The sequence below is a fragment of the Sturnira hondurensis genome, unplaced genomic scaffold (genome assembly GCF_014824575.4).
Source record: "Sturnira hondurensis isolate 20B ecotype Veracruz unplaced genomic scaffold, ASM1482457v3 Scaffold0021354, whole genome shotgun sequence".
NCBI classification, from domain to species: Eukaryota; Metazoa; Chordata; class Mammalia; order Chiroptera; family Phyllostomidae; genus Sturnira; species Sturnira hondurensis.
This window is the reverse complement of record NW_028093985.1, coordinates 29,982,477-29,996,945: the sequence shown is the minus strand read 5'-3', so window position 1 is coordinate 29,996,945 and position 14,469 is coordinate 29,982,477. Positions and strand designations below refer to the sequence as shown.

Genomic DNA, 14,469 nt, shown 5'->3' with positions numbered 1-14,469 from the left:
GGGATTCAATGCTTGAAGTTGCCTCAGTAGATCTCCTGAAATAAAAGCAAGGATAAGCAGGCATGAGAAAAAAAATATGAAAAAAGAAAAAATTATTTCTGAAGAAGGCTGAGATGAATAAGCTGAATAAAAACAAAGAGCTGAATAAAAAACAAAATAGTGAGATACTCCTATTTTTTGGATAAAATACCTAGAAAAATAAAATATAAACTTTAGCTTTCTCAAATAAAAATGGCACATTGAATAGTTATAAATAACTAATTAAACCAGTACACAGGAAGAATTTGCGGGAGCTTGGGGAATAATATTAGTAAGGTTTGGTATGGCTTTTCCTAGTTAACTTTTGTTCATATTCAAATAGCACTGCGAACTTAACTACCTTAACTTTCCCAGTTAAAAGCTTTCAGAGCACTGTGCATCTTTACAGAGTTTACTATAGTTTATAATTATATACAGTGTAAGTTTATGAATGACTGTGGGCATCCTCCTCAGAATGTATTATATAATATTATATTCTATAATGTATTATATAATATACTCCATTATATTCCCGGGCCTTAAGAACACTAACTCCATTAGTGTTTCCTGGAAATTAACAATAATAAAGTTTTCAAATGGCTTTATTTTATTGTTAAAAAGGAAGTTTCCTAAGTCTGTGTGTCAGTGGCAAAGAAAATGGTATATTAATGAGAGTGTCATTTGGCTACAAGGTACTTATTGCCTTCCCTTGAGTCCTTAAATGGCTATGGTGGAATGGTTAAATAATCCTAAGTACACAATAATAACTGCCATCCAAACAAGTTGTGGACTTCTACTTGCTTTCACTTAGTCTTCCAAAAGTCCCAAGGCATGAATTTAAAGATGGTTCAAAGAGCCTGAGATTGTGGCAACAAAACAAAGTATATAAACCTAATGGGTACATTCAGAGACTAAATCCATCAGCTCAAAGTAGAATTTAGCTCATGATAGAAATCCAATAAATATCTATTGAATGAATGATATTTTAATGCATTGAACTAATCCCAAATATTGCATAGTAATTACGTCTCCTTTTGTATTATGGTTGTTATTGGCCCATATTCCTAGGTCTTACAGAGTACTTGCTCAAATAATATTTCCTGAATGAGTGAAAGAAGAGATGATAGAGCATTACAAAGAGGTTTTCCCATTTTATCTAAAAATATTACACTTTTATTTTTAATTCATCACCATAGGTTATTTCAAATTTCTTGGCTCAACCATTCCTAATTCTGTATCTTTAGTATCTCTCCATTTATAAACTCTACTAATGTCTCACACCTAGTAGGTTTTAAGGCCACTGAGAAGTAGTCCACCCATTTATTTGTTTCATCCCCTTACAAAGCATAACATGGTATTTTGTAAAAATGAGCATTTAGATAAACACTTATTTGTCAGATAAACAAATTAGAAAACTATGACTTGGCACTTTCCTATAATAGCATCAGTTTTTTTCTAGAGTACTTCTATTTTAGCACATGTATTTCTGTTTTATCACATACAAAAGCAAAGATCTGATAAATATATATTTACTTATCAAATAGAACAAAGCTATTTAAATCTCTCTGAAAATCTATTATCATTTTATGACACAAAATAAACAGTTTTAGGTACAAACTCTAAATATCACTTTATATCAAGCACCATAAACAGGACAGTAACTATGGAACAAATCAGTAACACTAGAAATACAATGAGATTTAGATATTCTTAGATATGTTTAATATATCTGGCTTTATGAAATGGGTACAATTCTTGTGTGAACCAATAAAAACAACAAATATTTTCTGCTAAAGTAATAGAAATGTAAAACTTGAAAGTATGTCCATCTTGAACAATTATAATGGCAGAGTTTCACACTATGGTAAATGACTATGATATGCATAAAAAAATAAAGCTTCAAAACAACTGCCACATGAAACTTTAGTTGACAGAGGCACTATTGCTAAAAATAACATTGTTCATGATCGTTGACTATCTCAAACCTAAATACAGGCATACCTCAAAGAACATTGCAGGTTTGGTTCCAAATCACCACAATAAAGTGAGTATATATACAAATTCTAAAACGCTTTCATTACTATTTAAATTTCACAATTAAATCTCATAGAAACAAAAAATTTAGTTAATATTTCCAATTATATTAATATTTCCTACCACATAATATTTGTATTTTCTCTCAAGTCATCAAACAGCAATAAAAATACCTAATGTTTGCATAGCACTCTACACGTACAAAGTATATGTTCAGTAAACTGATTCTCACAATCACTATATAAACTATTAACTCCATTGTTTTCAAAGGCACAGGGCTTACAAAGTGAAGAGCTGGGACTGGAACCCAAGCCTTCTCAGTCTAATGCTTTCTTCATTGACCAACTGCTTGATACTTTTACATTCTCTAAAATTCCATATTTCTTTATGTCTTCCTCTCTTAGGACACCTAATCCCTCATTTATGTACAGATTTTATAATCTACTATTATATTATACAGTCTTTGATTGAAATATAATAGGAAGTCATTCAGTATCTGGTAATGTATTCCATTTATTGACCCACTTTGAGAAAAGAAATGGATCATTCTAGCTCACAGAAGAGTCACCTATACATGTGAACAAGAATTAAAACCTCCCCAGTCTGTATCACCTTCAAACTCCTATTTTCAACTTATTAACTCAATGTTATCTAGTGAGAACAAACAAAGTAAAATTAAGCAGTGAAAAACCTGAGGCATTCAGGGAACATAAGCACTCTTAATAGGGATCTTTGCAAAATTTCAATAACAGAAGGAAACCAAATAAAATCTTTAAATGTGAACCTGAAACAATGTCTTAGTTTTAGAATACATTCTGCCTTTCACTTTAGTCACTTAAAAGAAAATGACAATATTACAGACAAGTTATAGTTTGCAAATGTACCCATTCTTTGTTTCTAAGAAAACTAATTTAAATTCTATAGTTACATTTAAACTAGAAGAGGGAATTTAAAAATTTCAGTCTTCTTTAATTAAAAAATCATATGAAAATTATACGTTTCAGAGCTTAAAATATAAGAAGGAAACATATATAGATATTTTATATTTTCCCTTTGATTTTTCTGCTATAATTCTCATGCCATTTTATAAATATCGCCAGCACATTTACAGGTTTTAATGGGAAAGCTTATTTACATCCATAATAAAGGCACATACAAATTATAAAAGAGTTTGACAAAGAAATAAGGAATGACCTACAACCAGATTCATTAAGAAAAAGAGAGAGAAGACCCAGATAAATAAACTCAGAAATGTAAAATGTAAGAGAATAAGTAACAAAAGATACAACAAAAACACAAAGGACTATAAGAAACTACTGTGAACAAATATATAAGAAATGGACAACCTGGACAAAATTTCTATAAACATACAACCTTCCAAAACTGAATCAGGAAAAAGAAGAAAAGCTAAATACACCAATTACAACTAATGACATTGAAGCAGTAATTTTAAAATTCCCAATATACAAAAGCCCTGGACCAGATGGCTTCACAGGCAAATTTTATCAATCACTCAAAGAACAACAACTATCATTCTCAAACTATTCCAAAAAATTCAGAAAGAGGGAAGACTCTTTTTTTCGAGGCCAGTACTACCCTAATTCCAAAACCAGGCAAAGATACATCAATGAAAGAAAATTACAGACCAATATCTCTGATGAACATAGATGGTAAAATCCTCAACAAAGTACTAGCAAACTGGATCCAGCAATACACCCAAAAGATTATACACCATGACATGATAAAGTGGATTTTATTCCAGAGATGCAAGGATGGTACAATAAAAGGATGCACAAGTCAATAAAACCTGATACATCACATAAACAAAATAAAAGACAAAAATCATAGGGTCATATCAATAGATACAGAAGAAACATTTCCTAAAATCCAGCACCATTTATGATAAAAAACACTCAGCAAAGTGGGATTAGAGGGAGTATACTTTAATATAATAAAGGCCATATACAAAAAACCTACTGCCAACATCATACTCAATGGGCAAAAACTAAAACCATTTCCCTTAAGATCAGGAACAAGACAAGGGTATCTGCCATCGCTATTCTTACTCAACCCAGTATTGGAAGTCCTAGTCACAGTGATCAGACAAGAAGAAGAAATAAAAGGCATCCATACTGGAAAAGAGGAAGTAAGGCTGTCATTATTCCCAGACAACATGGCATTATACATAGAAAAACCAACAGGCTCCACCAAAAAACTACTAGACCTAATCGATGAATTCAGCAAAGCAGGAGGATAATATTCAGAAATTGATGGCACCAAGAATGAACAGAAACAGAAACTAAGAAAACAATACCATTTACTACTGCAACAACAACAAAAATAAAATACCTAGGAATAAATTTAAATATAAGTCATGATACCATAAACATCCTAGCGGAAAAAACAGGCAGTAACATTTTGGATGCCTCACGTAACAATATTTTTGCCAATATATCCAAGGCATTGGAAATAAAGGGAAAGAAAAACCAAATGGGACTACAACAAATTAAAAAGCTTCTTCACAGCTAAAGAAACCATCAACAATATAAAAAAGGAACCAACTGTATGAAAGAGCATCTTTACCAATGATACATGGGACAAGGGTTTAATCTCCAAAATATATAAAGAACTTAGATGACTCCACACCACATAGACAAACAATCCAATTTAAAAATGTACAAATGACTTGAATAGACATTTCTCTAAGGAGGGAGGACATAAAGATAGCCCATAGACATATGAAAAAATGTTCAACATCACTAATCACAGGAGAGATGAAAACTAAAACCACAGTCTGGCTGGTATAGCTCAGTGAACTGAAGGCAGGCTGCATACCAAAGAGTGGCTGGTTCGATTCTCAGTCAGGGCACATGCCTGAGTTGTAGGCCAGGACCCCAGTGGAGGCCACGTAGAGGCAACAACACATTGATGTTTTTCTCCCTCCCTTCCCCTCTCTCAAAAAATAAATAAATAAAGTCTTTAAAAAACTAAATTAAAGAAAAAAGAAAACTATAACCACAATGAGATATTATCTCACACCTGTCAGACTGCTTTTTATTAATAAATCAACAAACAACAAGTGCTGGTGAGGATGTGGAGAAAAGGGGACTGTAGTGACCTGTTGGTGGGAATGCAGACTGGTGCAGCCACTATGGAAAACAGAACGGAATTTCCTCAGAAGATTAAAATGGATCTGCCTTTTGATCCAGTGATTCCACAGTTGGGAATATACCCCAAAAATGAAGAAACACCAATTCGAAAGAATTTATATACCCCCGTGTTCACAGGAGCACTATTTACAATAGCCATGATTTGGAAACAGCCTTAAGAGCCCATCAGTAGATGAGTGGGTTAAAAAAAACCTGTGGTAGATTTACACAATGGAATACTGTGCAGCAGAAATAAAGAAGGAATTCCTATCTTTTGCGACAGCAGGCATGGAACTGGAGACTTATACTAAGTGATATGAGCCAGTTGGAGAAAGACAAATACCATATAATCTTAATTATAAGAAGGACCTAATGAAAAAAATCAAGTAAAAATGAGCTAGAGACTTGGAATTATGGAGACTTAGAATGACAGCTATAAAAAGCGAGGGGAAAGGTGGGGGCTGATTGAAAGAAAGTGAAGGGATTTTTACTCAAAGAACACATAAGAAGGACCCATGGACATGGACAATGGTGAGGGAACTGATTATCAATGTGGATGGAGGGGGGACAAAGGGGGAAAAAGTCAGACAACTGTGATAGCATAAAAAATAAAATATTAAAATAAATAAGGAATTACAGACTACTAAAAACAGTAAGTCAGATGTATGAGAGTAAGGAAATATGACTATCAAGTTTAAGTATGAATACTAAGCAAAAAAGCAAACAAGGTGAAAATTATAATGCATACTTTTAACAGACATTTCCTTTAACCCATCTGAATGGCATCTATTGTCATTTAAAATACTTATTAGATATGTATATACCAAACGCCACTGAACTATATACTTTTAAATGCTTACTTTCATATGTGAATTTCATCTCAGAATTACAGACAGACAGATAACTACATTACTGATCAATGTATTACTTTAAGAACGCCCCTGAGGTTCATCCAATGATAATGGTTTAATTTTTTGTGTAGTAATTAATGGCACTCTAGTGTCTGGACAAAAAACAAAATCCTGTAGACTGGTAGCATGCCATTAGAAATGACGGAGTAAAAAATAACAAATAAAGGCATCAACTCCTCCTAATGTACCAAAATATTAAAATTTCTCGGTGGCAAAGTTAAAATTTTAAGACTACACTTCATCTGTTTAAAGCTTAATAAAGAATGTAAAAAACATAAAAGGTAGTTTAGCAATGCTTAAACAAATTCCAATAAATATATTAGAATAAGAAATATAATAGAGTTTTTTAATTTTTCATCAATTTTTATTTATGGTTTATTAATGCCAATAAGCAACAGCTTATACATAAAGGAGAAAAATATTAAATCCTAGGGGAATCATAAAACCAGTTCAGCTATCATTATCCCACTCATTAAGAAATTTTATTATCGCTATTTAATAAAATATTTCTTTAAAATCTCTCATGATACCACTTTTGAATAAAATATCAAAGGCCTATTTCAAAAGAATAAATTCATAAATAAATTTCTTCAGAAAAAAGAAAAATCATGATAGTCACATTATTTCCATTTTTAATTTAAAATACCTTTGATGTTCAAATTTAATTCAAGTACTTTAAATATTTATGCATAACAATTATTTTTAACTTACAATATTTAAAGTACATATTTCCTTAATAAGATAAACATTTTAATGAGTTTTGGAGCATTGTATTTAAGGGATTCAGCAAAAACAAATTAAGTGCTAAACTCTAAGTGTTACAGACATTTACCAAAAATCTATTCATCATTTTATTACCATTATACAACAATGAACTACATCAGAATACACATATAAACTAAATTAGAAACGTACATCAACATATTGTATGATAAAGTGTCTCCTCTGTCCATCAGAATATACAGAAAGGACATATTCACCAGGTTTCCCATGGCTCTCTCGCACCAAGAAGTCCCCTTGTTGTTTTAACAGATCTTGTGCTTCTATTCTGGGAATCGCACCGTGGTACCATTCCTGTTCCGCCAGGGGCTTCTCACTTACGGAGATCGTATCACAGAACTTGAGCAAATATTGGGGGAAAAACACTAAATTAGAAAAAAATAGCAATTTTTTCTAGTAAAATTCACAGCAACTACAAATACTTCTTACATATATCCCTCCCTTTAATTGACCAATTAAAAATCATATGATGAATCTGAAATTTTCATAATTTTTAAAACAGATATCTCATGGAGTACTGATGTTCAAGTTTACCACAAATAAACAGCCTCCAATATTTAAGTTTACTTGTCTTTTCTGTCATACAATATCAGCATTTAGAGTTAACACATACATATTTATAGTCTTCAATGTATCATGAAACAAATCCTTATATTTAAAATTAATTATAGAATTACAAATAAAAGAAGGGTATTATGAGAGAAATTTACCACAAAACAATTTCCATTTTATTTAATTAAAAGTTATTTCTTTTTATGGAATTAACTCTTGATGACATGGGCTGTGGACTGTCCATGTCATACATCCCAGGGGCACTACTTAAGGGTTTACTTGAAGCTGCCTCGCTGCTGTGCCTTTCCATTCTTACCCTCTCTCCCTCTACTTCCTCAGCCAATACCTCTCCACACGGATAACTGGTCCTGATCCTGCACAGCGATGGATTAAAAATTTAGGAGAAGTAGCATCATTGAAGACCACCAATGTGCAATTACAAATGTGGCAAAAAGAAGGGAAGAATATAAGCCATGCACATGGCATGAAAAGCAAATCATATGTTATTTTTAGAGATCAAATGTAAGACTAAATACCAGAGATAACTAAAAGTTGATTGTATTTCCTTGAAATGTTTCTGATAATAAAATCACACATTTTATGATTACAAGGAAAAAAACATGTTTATCGAACTGCAATCCTTTGGTTCGCAGGCCTGTGCTCAATCCACTGAGCTACACCAGCCAGGGCCTATAAAGTACTCTTAATCATCTTGGGCAATTTAGTTCCTAATTAAATACAAACAAACAAATAAACATTACATGGTGTGATTGTACATGGAAATTTTTTTGTAAGCTAAATTAGCTTTTTTCTGTTAATACTAATTATGATAAATATAGTATTTCCCAAAATACTTAAATTTTGTTCCCCGAAATTAGTCTAAAACACAAAAAAAGAACCAGACACAATAAGAGGTACAAATGAGTATGTATATTGCTTTAAAAAACAAATTCCTAATATACACAAAATTAACATTTTTGTGCATACAACACTATCAGTTTATCATCCTTAAAGTAGGTTGTAAAATGGTTAAATACTTTTTTCCAAGATTTTATCACAGTGCATATCATTAGAGTAAATACTAAAATTTTTACCCTAAGAGAAATATTTCCAAGTCTCACCCGTGGTAAAAGTATTTTGTTATTTTTTTCTCTGAAAAAAAAACCCCAATAAAATAAGAAATTCAGTGTCACTTTTTTACAAAGAACTTGTCACCATTATCTCTGAAAAAGGTCTACATAATACAAAATTACCATAAACAAGAATGTCATATGTGCTTCATTTCTTTTCCTATTCAATCTGTCCTCCCAGATTTGATTTACTTAGAATTAGGAGAATGGAGAATCTGGAGAATTCATTTACTTAAAAAGGGCACTTGAAATACAAAAGCTCAGCTAATACTCTGAGAAATTCAGAAAATGTGAGGTTAAGAACATTTACGTTTGTTCATTTGTTTTTTAAAAAATATGAAGGATGTTGCAACAGAAAGAAACCTGTTGCTATTTCATAGAGATTACAATTCGGTTCTTTAGTCTGATTAGTTGTTTTTTTTTAATAGAAAGGGAAGCTTAGAGATCTGTTACTACCCAGTACACAGACAATACTGTTAAAAAATGTAGGCTGATGTTGGTATGAGTGCATGTGTATACATGTGCATGCACACACGTCCACAGGGAAAGGTCAGACATCCCCTATCTGGGTATATCAGGTATTCCAGAGACTTCTCCGGAAGCACTGTAAGGAACCTTTTTATTATGATGATTTTAATGAAATTCCAATAGTTTTGCAGGCTCCATAGTAATAGAATGTTACACGTCAGCAACAAAATCCAACATCCTAAGAGTTGTCATAATGACTTTTTACCCCAAATACCACATCTCTCTAAGCCTCAGTAAGAAAAGATTGTTTCCTTCTTAATAAGTGACCTAAGATCTTTGCCAAAGATGCGGTGAAGGGAAGCCTCCATTTTAAAGTTATAGTTAATCTAATACAGTTAATAAGTGTTACTTAATAAGACAAGATTTCCTGATCAACCCAGCTGTTTCATTATTTTTCCCTGGGCCTTGTTTTTAACAATATTCCAGTAAAAAACATGCTGGACCTAGTGAAATAAAAAGATTGGTTTAAATAAAGAGGCAATAAGAAGTCAGTACTAGGAAATAAAAATATTTGGGGGAAAAGTATAATAGGCCATTTTTCCTTACTCTAGTTCAGGCTAATTTCCAAAGGGGTATGCCTTTATTCCAAACATTTGAGTGCAACATGAGCTTTTTTTGACAGGCAAAGATAAAGTGTTAAAAAAATTCAAAGCCTGCATTCTATTCAAATTAAGCACCTAATTAAGAAACCATTTTCTTTTCATTTTTTAATTAAATTTGTTGGGGTGATTGGTTAATAAGATTATATAGGTTTCAATTTATGGTTCTATACTACATCTGTATATTTGCATTGTGCCCACCACCAAAAGTCAAACAATCTTCTATCACCACACATTACACCCCCTTTACCTCCCAACCTCCCAACTCCCTTCCCTCTGGCAACTACATTGTTGTCTGTGTTCAGTTTTTATCTCACATGTGAGTGAAATCAAATGGTTCTCAGCTTTTTATGACTGACTTATCTCACTTGGTATGCTATTCTCAAGGCCCATTCATGTTTTCACAAATGGCAAAATTCATCTTTTTTTCTTGTGGCTAAGTAGTATTCCATTTTGTACACATACCTCATCTTCTTTATTCAATCCTCTATCAAAGGACACTTTTGTTGTTTCCATGTCTTAGGCACTGTAAATAATGCTGCCATAAACATAGGGGTGCATATATCTCTGCAAATACATGTTTTTTAGTTTGTTGGGGTAGATGCCCAGGAGAGGGATTGCTGAGTCATATGGTAACTCTATTCCTAATTTTTTTCAGGAACCACCAGACTGTTTACCAAAGTGCCTGTACCAGTCTACATTCCCATCAGCAATGAATGAGGGTTTGCTTTTCTCCACAGCCTCTCCAGCACTTGTCATTACCTGACTTGTTCATAACAGCTATTCTACAGGTGTGAGGTGATATCTCATGGCAGTTTTTATTTGCATTTCCCTAATAGCTAATGAGGTTAAACGTCTTTTCATATATGTTTACCGTTTAAGATTTTTAATATGTTTTTGATGTTAAACCTTTGTCAGAGCTGTTGTTTGCAAATATCATCTCCCATTCAGGTTGCCTCTTTGTTTTGTTCCTTTGGGGTCAAATTCATAAAATGTTCTCCACAACCAAGGTCCATAGTTTAGTACCTATGTTTTCTTCTATGAAATTTATTGTTTCAGATCCTTAAGTCTTTGATCTATTCTGAATTAATTTTTGTACACGGGGACAACCTGTAGTCTAATTTCATTCTTTTGCATGTGGCTTTCCAATTTTCCCAGCACCATTTACTGAGGAGGCTTTTCTTTTCTTCACTGTGTGTTTCTGATTCTTTGTTGAAAATTATCTGCCCACAGACATGTGGTTTTATATCTGGACTCTCAATCTGTTCCATTGATTTGTGTGTCTGTTTTTCTGTCAGTACCATGCTGTTTTGACTATCATAGCTCAGAATTATAATTTGAAGTCAGGTAGTACAATACCTCTGGCTTCATTCTGTTTTCTGAGAATTGCTTTGGCTATTCCAAATTTTTTCTGGTTTCATACAAATCTGATAATTTTTAAACTATATTTTATTGACTTACGCTATTACAGTTGTCCCATTTTTTTCTCCGTTTTATTCCCCTTCAGCCTGCACCACCACTCCCTCCAGCATTCCCCCCACCCTTTAGTTCATGTCCATGGGTCATACATGTAAGTTCTTTGGGCTCTCAATGTCCTATACTATTCTTAACCTCCCTCTGTCTATTTTTTACCTACCAATTATGCTTCTTGTTCCCTGTACCTATTCTCCCCTTCTCCTCCCCTCACCCCACTGATAACGCTCCATGTGATCTCCATTTATGCTATTCTGTTCTGATTCTAGTTGTTTGCTGAGTTTGTTTTTGTTTCCACTTTTTAGGTTCAGTTGTTGATAGTTGTGAGTTTGTTTTCATTTTCTTATATTAAGTCCTTTAACATTTTTTATAATAAGGGCTTGGTGGTACTGAACTCCTTTAACTTTAATTTCTCTAGAAAGCACTTCACCTGCCCTTCCCTTCTAAATAATACCTTTGCTGGATAAAGTAATCTTGGATATAGGTTCTTGCTTTTCATGACTTCAAATACTTCTTTCCAGCTCCTTCTTGCCTGCAAGGTTTCTTTTGAGAAATCAGCTGATAATCTTATGGGAACTCCTTTGTAGGTAACTGTCTTCTTTTCTCTTGCTGCTCTTAGGATTTTCTCTTTGTCTTTAATATTGGGTAACTTAATGAAAATGTGCCTTGGTGTGTTCTTCTTTGGGTCCAACTTCTTTGAGACTCTCTGAGCTTCCTGGACTTGCATATCTATTTCCTTTGCCAGACTGAGAAAGTTTTCCTTTATTATTTGTTCAAGTAAGTTTTCGATTTTTTGCTCTTCCTCTTCTTTGTGGCACCCCTATGATTCAGATGTTGGAATGTTTAAAGCTGTCCAGAAGTTTCCTCAGCCTCTCCTCATTTTTTTGAATTCTTGTTTCTTCACTATGTTCCAGTTGAATGGTTATCTCTTCCGTCTGTTCCAAATTATTGATTTGAGTCCCAGTTTCCTTCTCTTCACTGTTGGTACCCTGTATATTTTGATTTTCTCTTACTTTGCAGAGCTTTTACTTCTTCCTTTATTTTGCATCTGTACTCAGTCATTTCTGTAAGCATCCTAATTACCAGTGGTTTGAATTCTGCATCTGATAGGTTGGCTATCTTTTTATTGTTTAGTTCTATTTTTGAAGCTATGATATGTTCTTTCATTTGGGCCATATTTTTTTGTCTCCAATTGCCTGTTATGCTGCAAGGGGCAGAGTCTTAGATACTCACCATGGCAGGGCAACCCAAATGGCTGCATTGTGGCACTGTATGTGGGGCTGAGGTTGGAGGGAGAAGAATGCTGCTCACTTGCCTCTTACCCAGCTTTCATCAGTTCCCCTGCTATGCACAAGCAAGTTGGGCCCTTCTGGTGCTGATTTCCAGGTGGGTAGGTTTGTGTACATTCTGGGACTCCATGGGTCCCTCCAACAGACTCTCCTGTGAGACTGGGAGTTTCTTTCTCCCTCTACTGCAACCCCCACATATTTTTACAGCCAGAGGTTTGGAGGTTTTATTTCTGCACTAGAACCCTGGGCTGCAGGGTCTGTCTCACTCCCTGGGTGTTCCTCCTGGTTTATCTCCATGCAAATATGGGATCACCCAGTCTACCATCTATGGCCTTGCTGTACATCCTCTCCAACCCCTTTGCCTGACTCTGCCCCCTACCAGTCTGAGTATTCGTTCTTTAACTTCTTGGTTGTCAGACTTCCATACAGTTCAATTTTCTGACAGTTCTAGTTGTTTTTTGTTTTAAACTTGGTTGTTATCCCTTTGTTTGTTTGGTAGGAAGCAAAGTATATCTACCTACACCTCCAGCAAAGTATATCTACCTATACCTCCATCTTGGCTGGAAGTCCTAAATCTGATGGTATTTTTGTTCTATTTCTTTAAAAAGTGACATTGGGATTTTGGTGGGCATAGCATTAAATCTGTATATTGCTTTAGGTAATATAGCCATTTTAACTATGTTGATTATTCCAGTCCAAGAACACAGAATATTTTTTCATTTGGTTATATTGTCTTTTATCTCTTTTAATAATGCTTTATTTTTTATTTTTAAAGATTTTATTATTTATTTTTTTGAGAGGGGAAGAGATAGAGAAAGAGAAATATCAACAGGTGGTTGCCTCTGGAGCACTCCCTAATGGGGACTTGGGCCTCAACCCAGGCATGTGCCTTGACTGGGACTCAAACCAGTGACCATTTGGTTCATAGGCTGGCAACAACCCACTGAGCCACACCAGCAAGGGAATAATGCATTAATTTTTCAATATATAGGTCTTCAACATCCTTTGTTTAATTTGTTCCCATTTTATTTTTTTAGTTGCAATTGCTAATTGTTTTTTTTTTCATTTCTTTTTCTGAAGTTTTGTTGGTAGTATTAGGAAAGCAGTGGATTTCTGTACATTGATTTTTGTATCCTGCAACTCTACTATATTTGTTTATTGTCTCTAAAAGTTTTTTTGTTGGAGTCTTTTGGGTTTTCTATGTACTGAATCATGTCATCTGGAAAAAGTGACACCGTTCCTTCTTCCTTCCCAATCTGGATACCTTTGTTTCTTCCCCTTGTCTTATTGCTCTGGCTAGGACTTCCAGAACTATTTAGAATAAGACTGGTGAGAGTGGGCATCCTTTTCTTATTCCTAATTTCAGGGGAAAAGTTTTCAGTTTTTCCACCATTGATTTATGATATTGGCTGATGGTTTGTTATATATGACCTTTTATTATGTTGAGGTACTTTCTTTCTATTCCTATTTTATTTAGTGTTTTAATCATAAATACATGCTGTATCATATCAAGTGCTTTTTCTGCACCTATTGATAAGACTATATGATTGTTATCCTTAATTTTGTTAATGTGGTATATTATATTAATTGATATGCATATGTTCAACCATTCTTGAGCCCATAGAACAAATCCACTTGATCGTGATGTGTTATATTTTTGATGTATTGTTGTATTTGACTTGCTAGTTGCTTAGGATTTTCCCACCTGTATTCATCAGAGATATTGGTCTGTAGTTCTCTCTCTCTCTTTTCTTCTTTTTGTATTATCTCTGCCACGTTTTCTATCAGAGTTATATTAGCCTCATAAAACTGGAAACTATTGCCACTTCTTTAATTTTTTGGAAGAATTTTAAAAGGATAGGCTTTAAATCTTCTTTGAATGTTGGGTACAATTCACCAGTGAAGCCATCTGGTCCTGTACTTTGTTTTTTTTGGCAGGGGGGTGAGGGGTAGGTTGATGTTTGCTTCGGTTTCCTCATTGCTGATCTGTTTAGATTATCCAATTC

The 14,469-nt window shown here is 33.8% G+C and overlaps 1 protein-coding gene across 4 annotated transcripts in view; it reads right to left on the bottom strand.

Annotated features, from left to right (window-relative positions):
- Positions 1 to 14,469, bottom strand: part of FER (FER tyrosine kinase) — a 397,214-nt gene that overhangs the window by 195,224 nt on the left and 187,521 nt on the right. For 3 of the 4 annotated variants that reach the window (XM_037032384.1, XM_037032383.1, XM_037032385.1), the window contains one exon: positions 7,028 to 7,231. In XM_037032384.1, coding sequence (XP_036888279.1) covers positions 7,028 to 7,231 — 204 coding nt within the window. The remainder of the gene's footprint in view (positions 1 to 7,027; positions 7,232 to 14,469) is intronic. The other variant, XM_037032386.1, reaches the window with a different exon arrangement.